The sequence below is a fragment of the Rhamphochromis sp. 'chilingali' genome (assembly GCF_963969265.1).
Source record: "Rhamphochromis sp. 'chilingali' genome assembly, chromosome: 1".
NCBI lineage: Eukaryota > Metazoa > Chordata > Actinopteri > Cichliformes > Cichlidae > Rhamphochromis > Rhamphochromis sp. 'chilingali'.
Genome location: NC_137929.1, coordinates 23,940,885 through 23,962,667, shown reverse-complemented (window position 1 = coordinate 23,962,667; position 21,783 = coordinate 23,940,885). Strand labels below are relative to the sequence as shown.

General features: G+C 40.2%; 2 protein-coding genes across 3 annotated transcripts in view; one reads left to right on the top strand and one right to left on the bottom strand.

Moving 5' to 3' along the window:
* Window positions 1–21,783, bottom strand: part of LOC308392795 (uncharacterized protein) — a 67,022-nt gene that overhangs the window by 7,020 nt on the left and 38,219 nt on the right. Inside the window, exons 3-6 of one of the 2 annotated variants that reach the window (XM_080876045.1) lie at window positions 7,657–8,269; window positions 1,241–1,289; window positions 1,009–1,072; window positions 1–610 (exon numbers count right to left, since the gene is read on the bottom strand). The exon at window positions 1–610 is cut by the window's left edge and continues 1,928 nt beyond it. In XM_080876045.1, coding sequence (XP_080732171.1) covers window positions 499–610; window positions 1,009–1,072; window positions 1,241–1,289; window positions 7,657–8,130 — 699 coding nt within the window. In that variant the 5' untranslated portion in view covers window positions 8,131–8,269 and the 3' untranslated portion in view covers window positions 1–498. The other variant, XM_080876044.1, reaches the window with a different exon arrangement.
* On the top strand, window positions 10,143–21,724 carry LOC308392786 (up-regulator of cell proliferation-like). The gene has a single exon (XM_080876016.1). It carries the CDS (start codon window positions 12,371–12,373, stop codon window positions 14,198–14,200), a length of 1,830 nt encoding a protein of 609 aa, XP_080732142.1. The 5' UTR covers window positions 10,143–12,370; the 3' UTR covers window positions 14,201–21,724.

Below are 21,783 nucleotides of genomic sequence, written 5' to 3'. Positions count from 1 at the left end.
TACTTACTGACAAACATTTCAAGTTCAACAAATGAAAAAACAATTTGTGGTAACCTGAATATGATTAAAAATAATTAACAACACTTTTTGTAGTGATGTTAAAATGAGCCCAACTTTTATTTTCAAATGCAAAAAAGTATAACAGCCAACATACTGGACACTGTTCTCTTGAACAACAAACAATTATATTGCCATCACTGTTATAATCTTACAATGAAACAAAGTCTCAGATTTAATTATTAAGAAAATAAGTTTAGGCCTACCACAAGTTTGTTTTGTACATACATTACTTATATAATCAAAATAAAATATTTATTTTTCTGTCACAAGTGCAGTCTCTGATTTAAACAACACATTTGTTTTCCATTCCAACACAGGAGCTGGAATGTTGTATTATTTTAAGGATGGCTTGTTTCCAGTCCAGGCATTACTGCCTGAATGACTATCATGGATCGAGGTGATCCAAATGTAGGTGCAGAAGAAAGTCTTTAACTTCCCTTAAGTACAGTGGCAGTGGATGTGGGTTGGAGATGCAATGAGCTTGAACCTGCAGGCGACCATCTTCACTGACCACACCATCTGTGATGGAGGACTCATCTCTCCTGGTGTCCTGCAAGCAAGCAATCATATTTTTTGGAACACGAACTTAATTGCTTTCTTAAAACATTTTTTCCCCTGCATTTGGTATAGAACAGACTCAAATTTAGACAATCTCAGGCTCCCTCCCCACCGGGGAGGTGACATTCAATGTCCCACTTGTCAGTCTGGATAGCCGTGATCACCACCAAACATACAATAATGTCATGAAAGCATCATTTTAAAAAGGGCTATGCAAACATGGCTAATAACTTTTATTCTAATGATGTGCAAAATGATTTGGGCACAAAACAAAGTTTGCTGTTAGAAAACCTGCAGACTTCACTAAATACAGTGTAGACCCTCTAAACTAAGTTCGTAATGTGATCTTTCAAGAAATGCAGACCAAACTGTTGTTGTTTGTTTACTTACACAGCATGTCTTGTAGAATTAACTGGAGTCAACAGCAACAGCATAGTGCAGTCATATCTCAAGTCTAATAACAGAAGACAGGAAAAGATTAGTGAAGAAACAACTTCCTCAAACCAAAGCACAAATAAAACAATAAGTAAAACAGGCTGATCTAAAGTATGATTAAAGTTCAGCCTGATTAATAGAAATGTCACTGACAATTGCTAATATATTGGAAAACCAAAACACTTACCACTGAGTTGATGTCTTTCTGTCCAACAGCAGGAGTGCTGGTCCCGAAACTCAAAGACAGTAAGAAGCAAGCAGAGGGAGAAAGAACAGAACATTTTTTAGAACCTGATTTGATCCTTAATGGCTGTGCAGTCATAATAACTTACAAGACAGAAGGTCAATGTAGACCCCATACAACCAAATTAGACTAACACATATAGTATTAAAAACACCATCTACTGATGGTGTCTGAATGTGTGGTATTGGCACTGTCAGTTTAGGCCTAAAGATATATGTGTTTTAAAAAAAGACCACCTAATTTAAAAATAATCATTACATGCTTGTTAAAAGTTAACTTCCAATATATAAAGTTTCTAATAAGCAAAATGACCAGATCTAACATATGGCAGGGTTTATATGTAACATAATGTTTCTTATGATTTAACTGTGGAATATAACTTAATTCTTTAGAAGGACAAGCTATGTTACTTTATTCTCAAGTATAAAGCCAACCTAGACTTTAACCATTTAACAGGCCACTAATCTGGATTATAGCTTTCACAACAAAACCTGTTTTTAAACACATTTTTTTAAACAAAATAAATACTATTGTTATTATTATTATTTAAAATGTAATTAAACAGAAAAGTGGTTAAATACAAAAGCAGTTTGCTTATGTTGTTAAAGAAAGGCTAGATTTGACATTAATAGATGCCACAGATGTTCAAAAGCTGCCTCAAAGCATTAAAAAAAATAAATGTCTCCAAAAACGTCGGAGCATTTTTGCAAATATGTGATGTTTTGATAAATTAAGTACATATTTGAGCATTACACAGCTACATCCTCGCCTGAAAATATCTTAAAAGTTTATTTTGTGACCCAGAAAAAGTAATATTTAAAAGTTTTTTAGCCGCGCTTCTCCGCGTTTACAAGCACACACAAGTACACACAGGCTCCGACAACTGCGGCCGACAAATGCGATCTTCCTTTTCCCCAGATTACCCTTTCTGGGTACAAATACAGGCCATTTACTTTTTACCAAGCATTAAACATTAAGTCTCTCTCTTCTAAATGATTTAATAATGATCAACATATTTATTCTGCCTTACAGAAACAGCATTGCACATACTGAAGGCTCTCACTACTTGATAAAAGTCTGTTCATTTCCTTTGTATCCAGCCTCTGTTTTGATCTTCCAGTTCAGCCTGTTTTCCATGTACTACAAGTACCAGGTACTTGTACATCTCCCCAGCTGATGATTGTTTCCAGATCACATCACAAAATCATCCACCAGCGCTTTACACTCCTCCTCCTGCCATCACTAATACATCCAGCCTCTGCAGAATCATGAGGGTATTTCTGAAGGTGTCTTGACTCAAACTTGTACTGAATGTCTGAGTGTATGAAGTCCAGGACAGAACTGTCCACCTGTGGAGCTCCTGCTGCACATCACTAAATCAGAAAGAGAGCTCGGCCCAGTCTCACATACTGTGGTCAGTCTGTCAGGCAGTCAGTGATCCATGAGGTGGTGTTTACTGACATTACTGTGCTTTTTTCTCACTAGCAGCAGCTGAATCATTTTTCAATGCACTTGAGAAATCAAAGAAGGTGATCATTAACCCTGCAGGAAGTAGATGATTTCATCATCCAAGTTCAACAACTACAATCCATCACAATAACTGATCTCTCAAAGCAGTCATGGCTCTCTTATACCTAAATACAGATGAAGGATTAAACTGCTCACCCTACTGTCTAAAACAGGTATGAACAACAGGACTGCAACAGCTTAGGTTTTTCCTCATTTATCTGTTCATTGCCCTTCTTTTCTGTGCTGCAGGCTGTGACCCACGATTCAGTCTTAATGTGCCATCTTGAAGCATGTTTGAGTTTCTAAAATGCACCAGGAAAGGGGAGATGTGGAGGATCTACTATATCCTGAGCAAAGTGTTTTTACCAATGATGTATAAAAGAGACATAACAAACAGGGAGTGGAAACAGGACTCTGTAAATATGTAGGAGTGTGCTGCAACAAAACAATGGACAGCAGCATCTGTGCCAAACATAATTTTTAACTGACTTTGCTTCAATGGCTCAGAGGCATGAATATATGTTGTCTTAGCTCCTTTCTCTTCATGTCTTCTTCACCTTGTCTGCTCACCTGTCATGTGTGAGGGACTGAGCTGCAATTTGATGATTGGGGAAATAAGAGCAAAGGAATCAAGGATGTAGAAACCAAAAAAAAAATGAAAGAGAGGGGGAAGAATTTGTTTATGTGTTAACTTAACTGTTAAATTGCATTCAGTATATCCTGGGTAAGAAAATTATTCTGTCTCTGGCACAGACTTAAAAGTCTCACTCATCACACGGACCCAGCCAAATACTTTAGTAGTAGTCTGCTGTAACGAAACAATGGATGTGCTATATTTAACTGGCATTGCTTTAAAACGACTAAAGCAAGGATGTCTGATATTGTTAAAGCCTCTTAGCTCCGCTCTACATGTTTTTCTCGCTTCACTTGCTCACTTCTCTGGTGGGAGGAGCTAAGATACACTGATAGGTTCAAGGAAATGAGAGCAAAGAAATCAAGGATGCATGAACTGAAAAATAAGAGAAGGAAGAATTTGTTCATTTGTTGGCTCGGCTGTTTCCTCGCTGTTGGCATTTCCTGGATGTCAGAGTTAATCTGTGTCAACTACTTGACACGTGAAGACTGAAAGCACACGCATAAAGACCTTAAAGAATCAGGGAGGGATGATGACTTCAATCAATGTTATCAGCAGATTTAAGTTATGACTTTCCTCTACTTGTAGCCATTGTGTAAGTGAACGCACACTTGTGTGCATTGCACTCTTAGCTACTAGCTCACTCACCAACACCTGGGATGCCGAACTGGTAAATGGACTGTTTCTTATTTATGTTACACTTTTCTACTATAACTGAGTGTCATGGTCCTGGGCCATGTTGGCCCAGTATTCTTAGTTTTCTTGTATGTTTGTATTTTGTTCCCTATTTAGGCCATGTTTCCTGAGTTGCCCTGTTGTCTGTGTATCTGTGAGCCCCCGTCTCTCCTTATGTTTTATTCCATGTTTCCCCTGCCCGTTATGTCTAAGTTCTCCCCGTGCTCTCTCTCCCCCCTGTGTGCCCTCTGTGTATTTATGAGCCCTCGTCTCCCTTTGTGGTTGTTCCATGTTTCCCCAGCCCGTTATGTCTGTGTTTTCCCCGTGCTCTCTCTCCTCCTGTCTGAACCTCTGTACTTCCTGTTTGACTCTGCCCGTCTCCCGTCAGTGTTATGTTCACCCCGCCCTGTCTCGTTATGGTCAGCTGTGTTCCCCATGTGTTCCCACTTTCCTCGTTAACCCTGTGTATTTCTGTCTGCGTCTCCCTCTGTTCGGTGTCGCGTTCTCCCTCATTGCTGTGTGGATTTTCCTGTGTCTCCCTACGAGTGTTAGTTTATTGATTCCCAGTTTAGTTGAGTTCTGTATTTCCTATGTTCTGCCTGTCAGCAATAAAGCTGCTTTTGAGTTCATCCCCGTGTTTGTGAATCTTGCGATTGGGTCCTCCTCCCGCCTGCCACGCAGCGATCCATGACACTGAGCAATCTAAGTGCTTTTTATTATAAGCTACATTCAGGTAGGGCAGAAGGTACCTAACAATTCATATTTTTAGGAATCAAATCAAGTAATAATAACTGTAAGAGTCTCTCAGACGTCTCTCGTCAGTGAAGACGTAAAGAACCTTTTCCTCTTTTGATCTTTTTGTTTCCAGTCTCTAACTTTTCATGTGAGTCTGCAGACACTGTCCACCCACAGCTGCAAATTACTAAATCTTAAACATAAAATAATTAGTAACATTACCCCAGCAGTCTAATGAGTCATGATGGGTAATGAGTAAAATAGCAAAGCATCACACAGTTGCTGCAGACTTTTACAGACACTCTTCTTTTGAGATCTGGTGGCTGTGGAGGCCATTTAAGTTCAGTGAACTCCTTTTAATGTTCATTATACCAGTTTGAGATGATTTAAACTTTGGGACATGGAACTTTATCCTGCTAGAAACATCTGTCTGAAGGTGGGTGCACTGTGTTCATAAAGGGGTGGAGATGGTCAGCAGCAACACTCAGACAGGCAACGGCATTTAAATAGCTGCTCAGATGGTCCTCAGTGATATAAAGTACATCAGCAACAGCAGCATGAACTGTTGATACAAGGCAGGATGGATCTAGGCTTCCATGTCATTTTGTGCTAAGTTCTGACCCTAACATCTAAATGTCACAGCAGAAATCAAGACCGATCAGCAGTTTATGAAATATTCAGACCAGCCTGTCTGGCACCAAAAACCAAAATCACTTTAATTACTTTTCTTCCCCATCAGCAGGTCATCTTGAATAAAATTCAATGTGGAGCTGCTCTTTATAGTGATGGGTCGGTCGTGAACGAAATGGCTCTTAGAGCCCGGTCTTTGACGTGAACGACGCGAGCCGGCTCCTTATCGCGAGCCTTATTTTTTTGTTTTTTTTTCTCACCCTCTCTCTGGCACTTTTTTTACGCTTCACTCCGCATGCGAGCCTTGTGCTTTACGCTGGGAAGAGGGGGGAGGGGCGGTAGTTACACTCAGTAACACAGGAACAGAGCAGGAGGGAGAGAGAGAGAAAGAGCCAGGAACAACAACACCACATTAGAAAGGTATAGTAATCACTATTTTCAATTGCGGATGATAAAGGATTCAGAAAGTTTATTCATGCAGGTCCATATGACAGAGAATATGCATGTTCTTTTTGTTTTCATATTTTAATTTATATTTAATTGTGTTGTAGTTTGCAGTGTTTTGTGTTGTGTCACTTTAAATTTGTAAAAGGAAAAAGCTGAAAATTTAAATAGTTAAAAGTTGAAATGTGAATAGTTGATTTTTGTATTATATGATTTATTTATAACATTTTATGTGGAGTAAATAAAAGTATATTTACGGTGGCCCCTACAGACAAAGCACATACAAACTTCAAATCACGTACAAACTCTGAAGCATGTACAAACTCCAAAACACGTACAAACTCCAAAACACGTAACAACACATAAAAACTCTGAAGCACGTAAAAACTCAAAACACATACAAAAGACAACAGGAGTGCTCCAGGATGCTGGGCGCAGTGTTGAGCTTTTGTTACCTAGTGGCTACACAAGCCAGCAAGTACCAACGACCAGATTTGGTGTGTGGTAATAACAGGTAAATTAACTTTTTTTTTTTTTTAATTATTTGACTATATATGAATGCTTGTGTATAAATACACAAACAATACACATATGCTTTCATGCTTTCAATTGTGTAATTTAGGTAATCTAGGTAGCTCTGTTTTGGAAGTTCAGTTCATGCTAGAAATGTGTTTTGGAGTTTGTACGTGTTTTGTCTCTAGGGGCCACCGCATATATTTATATATAAACATATACAAATAAAACCACTTTTTTTTTTTACATTAGTAATTCCTTTTGTGCATAATTTTATATTATTGTTAATAATAAATTAATTAAAGCAACAAAACAACCTAAAGAGCCGGTTCGGAGCCGAAAGAGCCGGCTCTTTTTAGTGAGCCGAACCGAAAGAGCCGGTTCTCTAAAAAGAGCCGGAAATCCCATCACTAGCTCTTTATCATAATCCTGTCATAAAATAATAACAACAATATTATAAAAAAAAAATAAAAGTATTCAATACAAGAGACCTGAATGCTATAAATGTTTTGATGGCTGAGCTTATAGACTGAGCTAATGAGGGAGATAATGCTACAGCCTGGGCTAGTAAGGCTGGTGCCTGAGCAGGGGACACTTCAGCCAGCCTAACCAGGGATAAAGCTAGTGCGTGAAAGGCTGGATCAGGTGGTGGATGAAGTGGTGGGCTGGTGAGTAAGCGGGCTAGCTCTTCCGAGCCTCCGGAGCATGAGGGCACTGGCTGGAGAGCCTCGGCTGGGCCTCTGGGATGGTCAGATTGGATTCGGGCTGCCCTCAGCCTGGGTGCTGGGACAGGCACGGGAGGTGGCTGGACACCAGTCACCCCCACCTGAGAAACAGAAGCGGGTGTGGAGGTAGACTGGGTCGCAGCTGCCCTCCTCCTGGGAGCTGGCACTGGTGTGGGTGTAGACTGGGCCCTAGCCATCAGAGGAGGTGAAACGGCTGAAGGGGAAGGCCGAATCTGGGCCGTCGTGCTGGTGGGAAATGGCTGAGTAACGGGTGTGGAAATAGTGACGGTGTGTGTGTTACTGGCAGGTTTATTGGGGATTGTTCTGGTTTTTCTGCCACCACTATTTACAGTCTTTGGAGCAGAGCAGAAAAACTCTTCCCAGTCCACGTCCTCGTCTAGGAGGGAGACTCCCCATGAATCAGAAGTGAGTCTATTGTGCGTTTTAAGTGAATAATCAGATGGTGAGTGCGAAAAACAGTCACTGGAGCTCACCATCGGGAGTGGCTGAAAGTAGTCCGTTTTATGGCGGCGTGTGCGCCGCTTTCTCCGGGAAGAGGAAGCGGCCAGGGTAAACAGCAGAGCCTCTGGCGCGGTAGCCTCCGTTGAGCCGAGGTGGGAGGCGTAGCCGTTGTGCCGTGGTGATGGTGGAGGTCCGGCGAATGAGGAGGCTGGTGTGTGAGCGAGGAGCGGAGTGGCGAGAGAGGGAGTGGCCGAAGCGCAGCGTGAAACGTCCACTCTCTGCGGCAAATGCTCCGGTACAGGTGAGGCAGCAGGTGGGGGAACACGGCGTCTCCGAGGCCCGCCCAGAGCCAAGCGAGTGCCCTCGAAGATGTGCTCTTGCTCCGCGAAGAGCCGCTGTCTCTCCTTGAGCTTTTCCGCCCACAAGGAGAGCGCTACCTCCTGCCGCTCGTAGAGGTCCGAGTCCGCTGGGTTCCAATCGTGTCTTCGTGGCACGGGTCGTGTCATTCTGTCAGGCGTTGTGTGGAGGCGAGGAAGAAGGAACCCAAACGCAGGACTGGCAGGTAGGTGAAGGTTTATTATAGGGAGTGGGTGAACAGAGGGTGAATGGACACTGACTGGCTGGACAACCGAACGGCTGATTGAACTGAGGGAACACACGGGAAGGACAACATAACATCAATGACACGACAGTTAACGAGTAGAAACAGAGGGCTTAAATACACAGACTGATGAGGATGATAATGAGAGACAGGTGAGTACACAGCTGAACATAATCTGGCTAATGACACAAGACGAGCTGACACAGGAAAAGCAGGAAGTGAGCACATGGAAGTGGCAAAATAAACTGAACATTAGGGCTGCCACAAACGATTATTTTGATAGTCGACTAGTCACCGATTATTTTTGCGATTAGTCGACTAATCAGATCATCATCCATTGGACATAAAACGTACAGCTTATTGCACCAGCAGCATCTGCTCTTATATAACTATCATTAGCTTACAGCTTTAAGTGTTTAAGGTGCTAACTAAAAATAAAGACAAGATGATAGTTTATTAAATTTGAATGAAATTTGCAGATTGTTTCGGTGAAGTTTAATAAACTCCTTGCTATCTAAAATATAACAGGACACCGGAGTATATTCTCCAGCATCTCACACTTCTGATAATCAGCTGTCTGCTTGACGTTTATTCAGCTGTGTAAAAACTATAAATTTAATCTCAGCCAAACCGATTTACTCAGGAACAAATAAAATACAAAAAAAGCCAAACAATAACAGTTTTAAGTTATCTAAGTGACTTATATATGTTTAACCTGAGTAGCGAAAGACAGCGGTGGGTTTGAAAACGATTTGCCGGGAGTCTAGTGGCTAGCTATCGAGCTAGTGGGTAACAGACGTCTCCGAAAACGTCGGAGCGCTTTTGAAAATATGTGGTGTCTTGATAAACTGAGCAGATATTTGAGGTTTACACAGCTACATTCTCGCCTGAAAATATGTTAAACGTTTATTTTGTGACCCAGAAAGAATAATAAGAGTAATATTAAAACTAACTAGCTGCCGCCATTGTTGGAAACTAAGCTGGGCTGCGCTATGAATTCTGGGACAGAGCTACTTCTTCTTCTTCGGGGTTTAACGGCAGCTGACATCCTTGTACATGCAGTGCTGCCATCATCTGTTTCAGTCCGTTATTACACTCTTAAATCCTACTACTCATTCCTGCGTCTTTTGTGATCTTACAAAGCTTCAAACGACGCGTCGACTATTAAATCAGTCGTCGACGATTTTGATAGTCAACGTAATCGTGACTAGTCGACTAATCGTGGCAGCCCTACTGAACATGAACAAAACTGAAAACACTGGGTCACCGACCCAGGAACCCTGACAGCCTTAAAGTACAGGCGTCTTGCTTATAGCTCAGTAACCAATCTTTTAACTTCACCTCGAGGTAAATGTATTTCCCTGTACAGAGAAATGGAGGTGTGGCTGTATTCAGGCTGTATATTAGCACAAACCTGTTGATTTAGAATATGAGTGATCAACATGTGCATGGTGAAAATTGGCCAATACATCAAAAATACATCATAAATATCTGATGGTGATTTTGCATGTAAACACATGTTGTGCAGTGTATGAAAGGTCAACAGGCTATTCACAAATAATATCACTGAACATGTGCACCTCCTTGTGTTTGGGTTTGACCAGCACCCAACCAAGCTGATAACACAGGTCAACAGTTCAAAATCATCACAGATAAATTTGTGTCAGTTTGTGGTGTTTTTCATGCTGATTTTACATCTGTGTTTAGTTTTCCCTGGCATGTGCAGGTTAGTGATGAAGCTAGTTATATATTGCATGATAGTTGGTATAATTAGCCTAAGCGTATTACCAGATTTAACAACAGCTCCCTGTCTTTTATTTTACAGACGGCATTAATTGTGATTGATTTCAGTTGTTAACATGCCTAAAAATTAATCATCCAGACAGATTCTGTTATGTGTGTGGTTGATTCACAATGACAGCACAACATTGCCCAATTATCACAGACATACAAGAAGATACACAAATTGTACTTTGGCTGTCCGCTGGGGGACCAGGATAAATCTTGGGCTCCACATGTCATCTGCAACAGTTGTTCCAATGGATTGCGTGATTGGCTAAATCACTGAATGGCAGCAATGCCATCTGCAATCCTGGTGGTGTGGCAGGAATCATCTCATTGATTGCCATTTTTGCCGTGTGAATACAACAGGATTCTCAGCCAAAAATAAGAACAAAATTGTATATTGCAGCCTGGATTCTGCAATAAGGCCTGTTCTTCATAATGACTCATTGCTTGTTCCTGTACCACCACATGATGGAGTAGCTTCTGTAGAAGGTGAAGAGGAACAAGGTGCATCTGGTTAAAGTCCAGGGTCATCAGATCCTGATTAGGTCCCCGATGTAGATTTACAACCAAGATTTACAAACAAGAGACTTTGACACAAGCAGAGCTGATAGTTGTTTGTGATCAAAATCTGATGAAAGACAAAGCCGAACTTCCTGCTTTGAGGCTTAAGCAGAAGCATTTGCTGGCCAAGGGTGTTGCTGTAACTCACTACAGAAGTCAAAGTGATAACTTGACAGCGTTCTTCACTGCTCACGGCTCACTGTGCTATTGTCATGACATCGACGGACTCTCCAGCAGTTTGTCACAAGAGCGTTTTCTAGCTCAATGTCATCTCTTTATTGATTATTCACAAAGAAGCTTGTGGAAAAGCCAAACCAAGTGTCCCAAATGCCATTCTGTTCATCTAAAGAAGTCCTATGACTACATGAAGACACTGCTTGAGTCAGTTGCGTATAAAACTCATCAGTGGAACATCTGTTGTTATCTGAAGGTGATTGGTATATTGGTGGGAATGGAAGGAGGATTTACCAAATTCTGCAGATTCCTTTGGCTGTGGGACAGCTGATCTACTGCAGAACATTATGTCAAGCCTAACTGACAGCCACAAGATGCCTATGAGCCATGAAAAACCAGTGTCAAGTTTCTGCTTCTTGGTCAGACATAAGCACTGCAAAAATGTAGGAAGGGATATTTATAGGTCCACAAGTCTGTTTTGCAGGATGAAGGCTTCAAACAAACTCTCCCAACAGCCAAATTTGTAGTGGCTCTGTGAAAACTTTCTGGGCATCCACAAGTCTCCTGCATACAATAAAGGAGTTCAGCATCTGCTTGAGTCCTACCAGAAACTGGGCTGTTGCATGTAATTGAACATACACTTCCAACACTCACCTCAAGTTCTTTCCAGAAATCTTGGCATGGTGAGTCATGAAGAGGGAGAGCGTTTTCATCAGGACATTCAGTTAATGGAGCAGAATGAGTGCATGATGGCTGACTATTGCTGGATGCTGTATTGTGACAATCCGAACGCAATATACACAAACAAATCACAGAGGTAGTTGACTGACAGTGATCATTATATCTATGCCACAGTGTGCGTCAGTGTGCGCCTAACACACACAAATCCATTGCAAATTAATATTACTCATTTTTGAAAAAGTTGACGTGACTGAAAAATCTGAAAGCACATCTGAAATCTGCATGAAAACTGGTTTAGAAAAGTGTGTTGTGGTTTCTGATAATTACAAAAACAAAAAAAATTGTTGACCTGTGTATTCAGTAAAACCTGAGTAGACAGTAGATAGAGTAGTTAGTTAAGTTTTAACTGGGTTTGTTCATTGTAGCAACTGTGAAACTGAAATGTATGATTAGACACACTCTTTGAGAATGAATGCCCTTTTTGCCTTTGAAAAAGTGAAGCTCACTGTACTCAAAGTACTTGATTGACGGTTTAAAGAGTATATTAAACCCATAATATAAAACCCAAGTTGCTCTCTGTTTTGTTCATTAGAGTGTGAAGATTTGACAGAATGCATTTAGGTATAGAAAACACTGCTTGTATAAATATGTGTTGACGAGGCATGTTGTATAAAGCGCTTTGAGTGTTCAAATATAATAGAAAAAAAGTACATAAAACCAATCCCAGTGTAGCTGACTTGGTTGTTTTTCCAGAAATAACAACCATCTTTTTATCCACAGAGACACAGCTGGCGAGGTTACTGGAAGATCTGGGCTTGGAGCAGTACTACAGAAAAAAGATATCGCTCAGAAAAATACTTGAGATTGATGAGAAGACTCTTATTGATGAACCCGGGAATCAGAAATCAGACCTTCCTTGATATTTTCTAAGGAAACTCTTGATGGTTAATGTGATAGCAAGGAATGTGACATATACCTCAGTTTGTCATTCATGCAGTGACAATACATCAGGGAATGCAAAGTTATTCTTTGAAAATCTATTTAACAGTACAAACACAGATGACAAGGTGAACCCTCCTGACATAATCACTGCTCTCTTTCTGTGTTCTGATGGTTTTCTGCAGCAGGAAATCGCATTCAAAATGTCCATGTGTCAGTTCTCTGTTCCTCTGCTGCTTCCAAATTGTGACACCAATCAGTGCACACTCATGCTGTGGGCCATGAGAGACATTGTTAAAAAGTACAGACCTCAGTCTCTGTCAGAGTCCAAGGGCTTCATTGAAGACAGAATCGTTCTCTCTGAACTTCCAATGATCTCTTTTGTCAGACTGGGTGAGTGCTCCTCGTCCAAGTCAGAGATTCTCAATAAACTTCTGAGCAATTCTCAGCACTACCATGACACCTATGTTCACCGCAACATGGAGTGTGGTGACAGTCCAAGAAGAATATCCAATGGACTGACTGAAATTACTTGGTATCTTCCTTGTGGAAAAGCAAACATTGATACTTTCAGTCAACCAGTGGCTGTAGCCAACCTTTGTGGAGACATTGCAAGCTTTCAAACACAATACTCCTTTCTGTGTCAGAGATCTGCAGCAGTTTTTGTGTTCTTTGACCATTTAGGCTCTGAATCTGAATTCAGTCTACTTACCAACCAACAGCACAAGGCACAGATCTTCTTAGTGGGTAACTATGAGAGCAAGCACAACAGTACAGATGCTTTGGAAAACCTAGTGCTGACGTTGGGCTTGACCAAAACCAACATCATTATTAAGACAAAACAAAGAAATGATGTAGACTTTGTGAAAAGTCTGAGGGAAACAGTCAGAGATGTAGTTAGGAACTCAAAGATGAAGATGACAATAGAGCAGATGGCAGACATTGCCCACGAACTGGGAATCCTGGTTGATGAAGACTCTCCAGAGTGTCAGACTGCAAAGACAAATGCAGAAGCCATCACTGCTGAAATTCAAGACATCCATAAATACAAAGAAGATCAGCTTCAACGACAAGGTGAAATATGGAAAGAACTGACCTGCTTAGAGAAAGAAGAATGTCGACTTCAACATATCAGGTCTGAAAATATAGAAGATTACAAAAGCGAACTTCAGAAAAGGAAAAAAGAACTACGAAAAAAACAAAACTTTTATGACATGTCAACAGTTATGACATGTTTCATTAATGCAATATCAAGCCCAGGAACAGAGAGGTTTTATTTCCTGAAATGGATGCGAACGAACCTGGACAACATGTCTCGTGTAAGACTGTCTGAACTTCGGGAGAAATATAAAGAAAAATGTAAGAACTCTGAGAACAAAGAGGAGATCAAAGAAATTGATAGACAAATTTCCAACAGCTCACTGGGGACTGAACACTTCTTCCGTGAAATGGGTCAGATCTATGAAGCTTCACTGTCCCTTTCACAAACAAATCCAGCACATCAACAGCTGCAGCATCTGCCCAAACTGTGTGCAGAGTTGTTGCTTGATGGATTTCCTCTTGAGCTTGTAGATGGAGATGCATCCAACATCCCTCTAAGATGGTTGAGTGATGTTCTCTCTCAGCTCAGTGACTTGGTGTCTCCAAACAGAAAGATACGTGTAGTCACAGTTCTTGGAGTTCAGGGCACAGGAAAGTCCACTCTCCTTAACACCATGTTTGGAGTGCAGTTTGCAGTCAGCAGTGGTCGATGTACTCGAGGTGCCTTTATGTCGCTCATCAAAATCAATGAAGACATGAAAAAAGTCCTAAACTGGGCGATAAATAAATGAGAGAGAAAAGCCGATCAGCTGATCATTGATCAGTTTCATGATTGAAGTAGCAACAGGAGAGGGAGGGGAGAGAATGAGAGAAGAAGAGGCAGCTGTGCAGCGTAACGACAGAATAACTCCAGCTTTGTGTCTTTTTCCATTCTAGCTAAAGTTCGGGACAAACTGCGTCTCTTCTCAGCTCAATACGAAACGTGTAATATTTTCTCTGAATGAGGGACCATTCCATTTTTTTAAGGAGCCGTTGGCAACTCTACTAACTAACCTTATGAATAAAATAAAGTTCACTATCAGTAACATCATAGAACCCACCCACCTAAAAACTCCATCAAGCTGGCTAGAACGCAGTACGAGTTATTGCAACTGACGGCAAAAAGTCAGCACAACGAAAATAAACTCCACCTAAACTTAGTTTATATCTGACCCAGATAGACTGCAGGTCATAACTTCTTACCTGAAGTTCAGTTCACCTTACACTCGGACTGGTGGCTGCCTCGGGGCTCTCCTCCTGCCTCCCCTTCCCTCATCCACCTGCTGGCCTCTGTGGAAGCCCCGCCATAGCCACCACCAAACAACTGAGTTATTTTTACACATCGACCTGCATCTGGCCAATCCACCACCTCTCATTGTTCATGCCATTACAAAAAAAAAAAATAAGTCACCGGGCATATGCCCGGTATGCCCGATGGCCAGTCCAGCTATGTTAACCTGCAACCAAATCTGCAGCTCCATACAGCAATGTTACGACTTAGATTATATCTTATAACTCATAACTCTTATGTTAGCTGCCCTCAGTAGCATACTGTCTGAAATATTCGACGGCTGCAATAATTCTTTAAGTGTTATTTTTTCCTTCGGATTCTAATTTCACCGAAGTTTACTAAACTCAACAAACTTAATATTACTTACCGGGACATTTATTCTGTCCTCATTTTCTTTCACCGAAAAATTGTTTCCTGCAGTGCCGTCTTTCGTGCTTGGCTCTCCTGCTAACGTGATGCACATAGCGCAGAAGCCGATGCTGCATTCACTTACACTCGGATATCTGAGCTTCACCGTGAAAACATAATCGGACATTTGATATTTGATTGAATTTTATTGTTTTACCTTTGGGGTGGCACCTGGGGTGGCCAGTCTGGTTGGGGGGGTGGCCTGTGCCCCCCCAGGCCACCCCGCTGGACACGCCATTGCAGAGACGGAGCGCCCCCAGAGCCTCACGCCCATCCCGGACCCACCCAGGGGCAGCCAGGCTACCAGGTCAGTAACCCACGTCCGTCAGCACAGACCCTCCCCTAGCCCCGCTGCACGCAGCCACGAGGTATCCGTCACCTGAGAGCCAACAGAGCCCCTAATTGGACATGACAGCTACCCCGGGTTGAGCCCCCCAAGAAAGATGCCTCCGGGGAACCCCCCGACGCCCTAAGCCTGTCCCTACCCCCACACCAATCACAACAGTGAAGGCGGGACCAAACTATGACCCCCCACCCCCACTAGGTGATGGAGCTGATCAAAGGAGCCCAGAGCAATTGATCTGATGTGGTGGCAGAGGCTGTATCAAGACTAATGTAATCTAATAGATAATTTCTATATTGGTTAGAATTCAGATTATTTTTATTTTTCCAGTTCATAAGGACTGTTTTCTTGGCTATGCATAGGGCAGTGAAAACCATATGGGCTATATTCTGGCCGAATACGCAAAAACTGATCACTGACATATGCTCTTCCCTTGTGATCAGTGACCAGTGTTTTCGCTGCAGTGATACAAACTATGAATGGCACCCTTACAAGAGATACAAGGAAATTTACCCAGACTGGAAAATCCCTCCAGATGAGAGCTTTAAGGCATCAGACTACTGGAAATATGTGATGGCGAAGTACAACAGAGACTTTGCCAAACAGTATAATACAGAAGCTGCTGATATTCGGTGTTGTTTCACAAAAGAGGATGTAAAAAAAAGACTCAAAGAGTCTTTTAGCGTCCAATGAGACTACTAGAATTTCAGCTAATTTTCTTCTGGTGTAAAGAAAATACAAATATAATATATAAAAAAAATTAATTATAGTTTACAATAAGGAAAGAAAACAACTACAGTTTGTGTTCACCTTCACCTGAGTCTGTATTTAACACATTTATTAAAAAAAAATCTAGGTATATCATGTTTATTAAAAGATTCTTTGTGTTTTTCTTCTAATTAAGTAAATGTCACGTAATAACCTTTATTCATTGCTTTCATTTATGATCAAATATGATCAAATATTTACATTTATGTTTTTAATTCTCATTAATAAAACAATAAACAAATCGAAAGAAGCAAAAACTTACAGCAGCAGCAGCAACATTCACATCACTGCTCCTCCTACCCCCTGCTAGAACCAGGCTGACCACCGGCCAAGATCAATGAACATTTACTCCTCTTATTTCTTTAGAAAGATAAAAGCCAAAGGAAGACACAGAGACTGTGAGAAACCACCCAGAACACCCATCGGCCAGCTATTGGGATAGCTAACATCCCTCTGACGGTTTCGCAGAGCAGACTGGCTCCAGCTCAACATTTCCTCTTAAACAGAAAACATGCAGAGGTTTGGAACTCTGTTGAACTGTATTGCACAATCAAGTCCTTAATAGAAAGCATAATGCAGTTTTGATGGACTCAACAGCAGCGGGGTCAGCAACGGGTTGGATTAAATGCATCATATATCTGGCACTGCTTCTGTTGACACATGACCAATGTATCTCTCCCTGTCACTGCCACGATGATCTACAAAGGTGTTGAGTCTCCTGGCATTTGCCCTTCGGATTAAAGAACCACTAGTCTGGGACCAACTCTGTAATTTAAATAAACTTATAGGAAATAGTTTAGTCATATTATAGTACAGGCTGGGTAATAAATGTTTCCAAAGGGCAACATGAGAAACTACAACTGTTGTGGAGGATCGCACCATGAAGCTCTAAAAGAGATCAAAGTAATATTGAGCAGAATTGGGTTCAAGTCACTGGTCAATGGACTGGTTGTAGTGTTTTTCTGTTCTACCTGAGCCTGCAGGTTTTAGATGTCACCCTGGGTCAACACACCTGAATAAAGTGATGAGTTCATTACCAGCCTCTGGAGAACTTCACGATATGTTAAGTACATAATTTAGCCATTTAAATCAGCTGTGTTGGATCAAGGACACATCTAAAACCTGCAGGACACCTGCCCTCGAGGCCTGGAGTTGTCTACCCCTGCTCTAGTGACTGTTGACATGACAGTCAAAGGTTTGGACAAACCTTTAATGGTTTTTATATATTTTTACTACTTTCTACAAAAATATATAAAGCAAGATATATGGAATTTTGTAGCAAAAAAAAAACTTGATAAATAACTCTAAACACGTTTTATATTTTAAATTCTTGACAATAGCCACTCTTTGCTTTGTTGACAGCACTGAAAACCCTGGACTTTCTCTCAATAAGTTTCATGATGTAGTCACCTGAAATGGTTTTCACTTCACATGTGTACCTTGTCAGGGTTCATTTGTGAATTTTCTTGCCTCCTGGAGCTGGGACCATCAGTTGTGTTGTGTAAAAGTCAGTCTAGTACACCTGACCTCTGACTGGTAGTGTATACAGTACCATAAAACTAAACTAAACTCTTTTATCAAGTCTAAAAGCTAAATTCAGATTTATTTGAATCATATTAAACATGTTTATGCGTATAATTTAACTACATCTGACCTTCAAAATGATTTGTTAAGCTGAAAAATGAAATAAGTGCAGCTTATTTGTAGAAATTTCTGCACATTCTGCTTATCCCTCCTCCAGGGTCCCAAACGTTAATTGATCTTGGACTCAAGTTATCCATGTAGAGTTTTTAAGGAACAAAAAAGGAAGTAGCTGCATCCAGTAGATTACAGGAAACCAGAAGAATCAGACTGGCATTTGCTGGAGGATTGATCATTTATTGATGTTTTGTGGATCGCTTCACTTCTTATTAAAAACTGGATGTACAAAACACCTGAATAAATATAAATCTTTTACAAAGACATGATACTGAATAACATCCTGTTTGTTGTTCTTTATATTTGCTTACTTTCAAAGAATATTAAGATAAAAAACAGGAAACCCAGTGGTGGAATGTAAATCAACGCATTTATTGTAGTCTAACTTATAATGAGGTGCTGATATAACATATATTACATTTTATTACACATTAAAACATTGTATCAGGCTCTTATATTGTTCTGTTCTTACTTTTAATTCAGTAAATCTTTTGAAAACACAATTTTTAAAAAACTCATCAGTGTTTCTGCTTTTCTTTTCTTTTCTTTTCTTTTCATTCCAATTACAATTATTACACTCTTAGAAATGATAATAATAATAATAATGATAATATTTCCACTGTGGGATTTCCACCCACCAGCAGAAGTAACACTTCTCCATTCTGCTAATAAATATCACAGTACCTGGCACTTGTTTTGAAATTCTGGGGCTCATAACTTTTTGAATAATTATTGTTTTGGTTTTATTCATCGTGTCCTTTGGACCTTTAGGTTGTCAGTATTTTTTATATATTATGTTACTCTCCAGTGGCTCTTGTTATTTAGCTTATTAGTCAAGTCTTGCATTTTATGTTTTTGCCTACAAACTAGATTTGCCAGCCTGTTGGTGTGGCAAATCTAGTATATAGGGTCGGAGAACTGGTGTGACTTGTTGCCATCATGGAAGTGGCAAGCCCTGCTGCCATTGTGCCAATGATCTATAAAAGCCCCCAGAGTGCAGTTGTGGTGTGGCGCTCCTCCGTGACACACCCCCATTTTGGAATTTGGTTTAGGTTCTTGCGCCTAGTGATGGCAAACAGAGGTTTCATGAAGCTCTGAACCTCTTTGAACCACTGTGTCAAAAACTGGTTCATTAACCTTCATTAATTACACTCATGGGTGACATCTGCAGGCAACAGTGGTTAATGTACAGCCAACTGAAGCCTTGCACCTATATTGTGATGCACCTATATTATAAAATAATTGCGAGAATTACATGAATGTCCTGGCAGTCTGACTTCATGTTACACATCTTTATTGTTTTTATCTCATATTAAAAAAATCTGCCTCACTAATTCCATCTATAGAATAACTATAAAAAATAAAACACTGTGAAACATTGTTGATTGTTCATTATATACTCTAAAGGGAAGATAATTTTTACATAAGGCAATGAGGAAGTTGCAATGTGTTTATATGGAAATTGATATTGTCAGTTTAATAATCTCACATTTATTTATTTCCCACATAATATGGTATTTATTAACAGTCAGTAAAAAAGTCACCCCATGAATGATAGAGACCTTTAAGTATATTATATTTGAAAGAACACTAAGAGTAGACTTAGTGTCACAGGATTATTCCATTACTAAATGGAATAATGCTGTAAAGAATGTTATTAATGCAGTTATAATGATGCAGATTATATGGCACCAATAAAATAATTTCTGTATCTCCACACAGGGTTTTTCAAAGTTCAGTTCTGTTAGTTTCCACATGCCAGTTGTTGTGTGCTAAAAACAATGGCCACCAGGCCAAAGCAATGGTTTTGACTCGATCAGTGTTAACCCCGCCCCCTGGGTTTGATGGGTGAGGTTGATAAAAATTTTTCATGGTGAGACCTGAAGGAGTCAACTGTACCAAAATGAATTAATTAAATACACCATTAAATAATTAGTTAAATGTGTTAATAATTAATTAATTAAATGTGTCAAAAACATTTTTAATTAATTATTTCCAATTTTAATTAATTATTTCCAATTTTAATTAATTATTGCCACACTTAATTAATTATTTAATGGTGTATTTAATTAATTCATTATGGCAGTCCTGGCATTCCATACTAAAAGACTGGCTATCTGTAAAAAGTAATGGTTTTGACTTGATCACCGTTAACCCTGCACGCTGACTTTGATGGGTTAGATTGAAATAAAATCCAATTCATGAATACAGCAGCTGGGCCAGGAGTGCCAATGTGAATTAATTAAATACATCATTAAATTATTGATTAAATGTTTCAATAGTTTATTAAAATTGGAAATAAATCAATAATTAATTAAATGTATTGTGGAGGTTTGTAAGCACAACACGAGAGATCCCAGTATTTCACTCCAACTTTAATCTCGGCTTATCACAACTAAACACTCAAGGCACCAAAACCTAACCCTCTCACTTCCCCTCACACTGGAGACACCTGGTGGTCCACCACAGTATAAAAAATTAAATGTATCATTAATTAATTACAAATGGAATTAAATACAATTGATAGGTTTGTAGCTTAACCCTATGCACTGGAACGTTGAAGACAATGTAATTACACAGCAAAGCAAGACACGAGTAGGCAAAGTTCTTCATGTTTCTCGTGCACGGGAGAGAACCGGACAAGCGCCGTTCCTTCGCTTGACCCCAGTTGCTCTCGTGCGCTCCCCCGTAACACTGCTCTTTTATGGAGGTTACATGAATATACATAGGTTCATTAACATATGACGTCTACATACACACAAAGAGTACCTTGCCTGTGGTTTTGTAAGTGTGTGTGTGTGTGGGGTCAGAGTGTGACCCCATAAATGACTTCCCTAAACCTGCTGGTCTGGAAGTCCAGCAGTTCATCTAAACAAAAGGCACTTAGACTAAAACAGATATAGATACATTTATCCTACCATAAAACAATAAGACAAGGTACGACCTCTCCCATGCTCCCAGAGCACTCTGGAATGCACACAATGTCTCTGCAGACTACTAAGCATCAAACCTCTATCAATCTACAACTAATTATAAAACTCTAAGCATATATAAGTAGATATTTCTAAGCATAAATGATAATCAACAATACAAATCCAACAACAATAATTAAACATTTTAAATTAAATGAATGACCATTAAATAATAACATATTTGTTTAACTGATTATTCCAATTTGTATAATTAATTACACATTTAATCATTTAATGATTAATAATTAATTCATTTTGGCACTCAAGGCCCCGGACGCACCTGCACAGCATCCGCAATCACGCCCCGCCGAATTAAATATTGTACTGGGTCCTGTGGTTGTGGTTGTTGTGGTAATGTTGAGCGGGCAGCGGGAGAGCTGCAGCTCTGTGTGCGTTGTAAACAGCAACCGGCTAAGTATTAATAAACAGTATCAAAATGCCACTGGGTCTGCCGTGTATGTTTACATCTTACTTTACTGACCTTTGCCTTTTCTTTTCTTTTGTTTAAAAATTTTAGGATGCATGGCTCAGCCCTTGCAGAACTCATAGGCCAGCAACTGGATTTCTGTCTAGTAGGGCTGCCACGATTAATCGACTAGTCACGATTACGTCGACTATCAAAATCGTCGACGACTGATTTAATAGTCGACGCGTCGTTTGAAGCTTTGTAAGATCCCAAAAGACGCAGGAATAAGTAGTAGGATTTAAGAGTGTAATAACGGACTGAAACAGAAGATGGCAGCACTGCATGTACAAGGATGCCAGCTGCCGTTAAACCCCGAAGAAGAAGAAGAAGAAGAAGTAGCTTTGTCCCAGAATTCATAGCGCAGCCCAGCTCAGTTTCCAACAATGGCA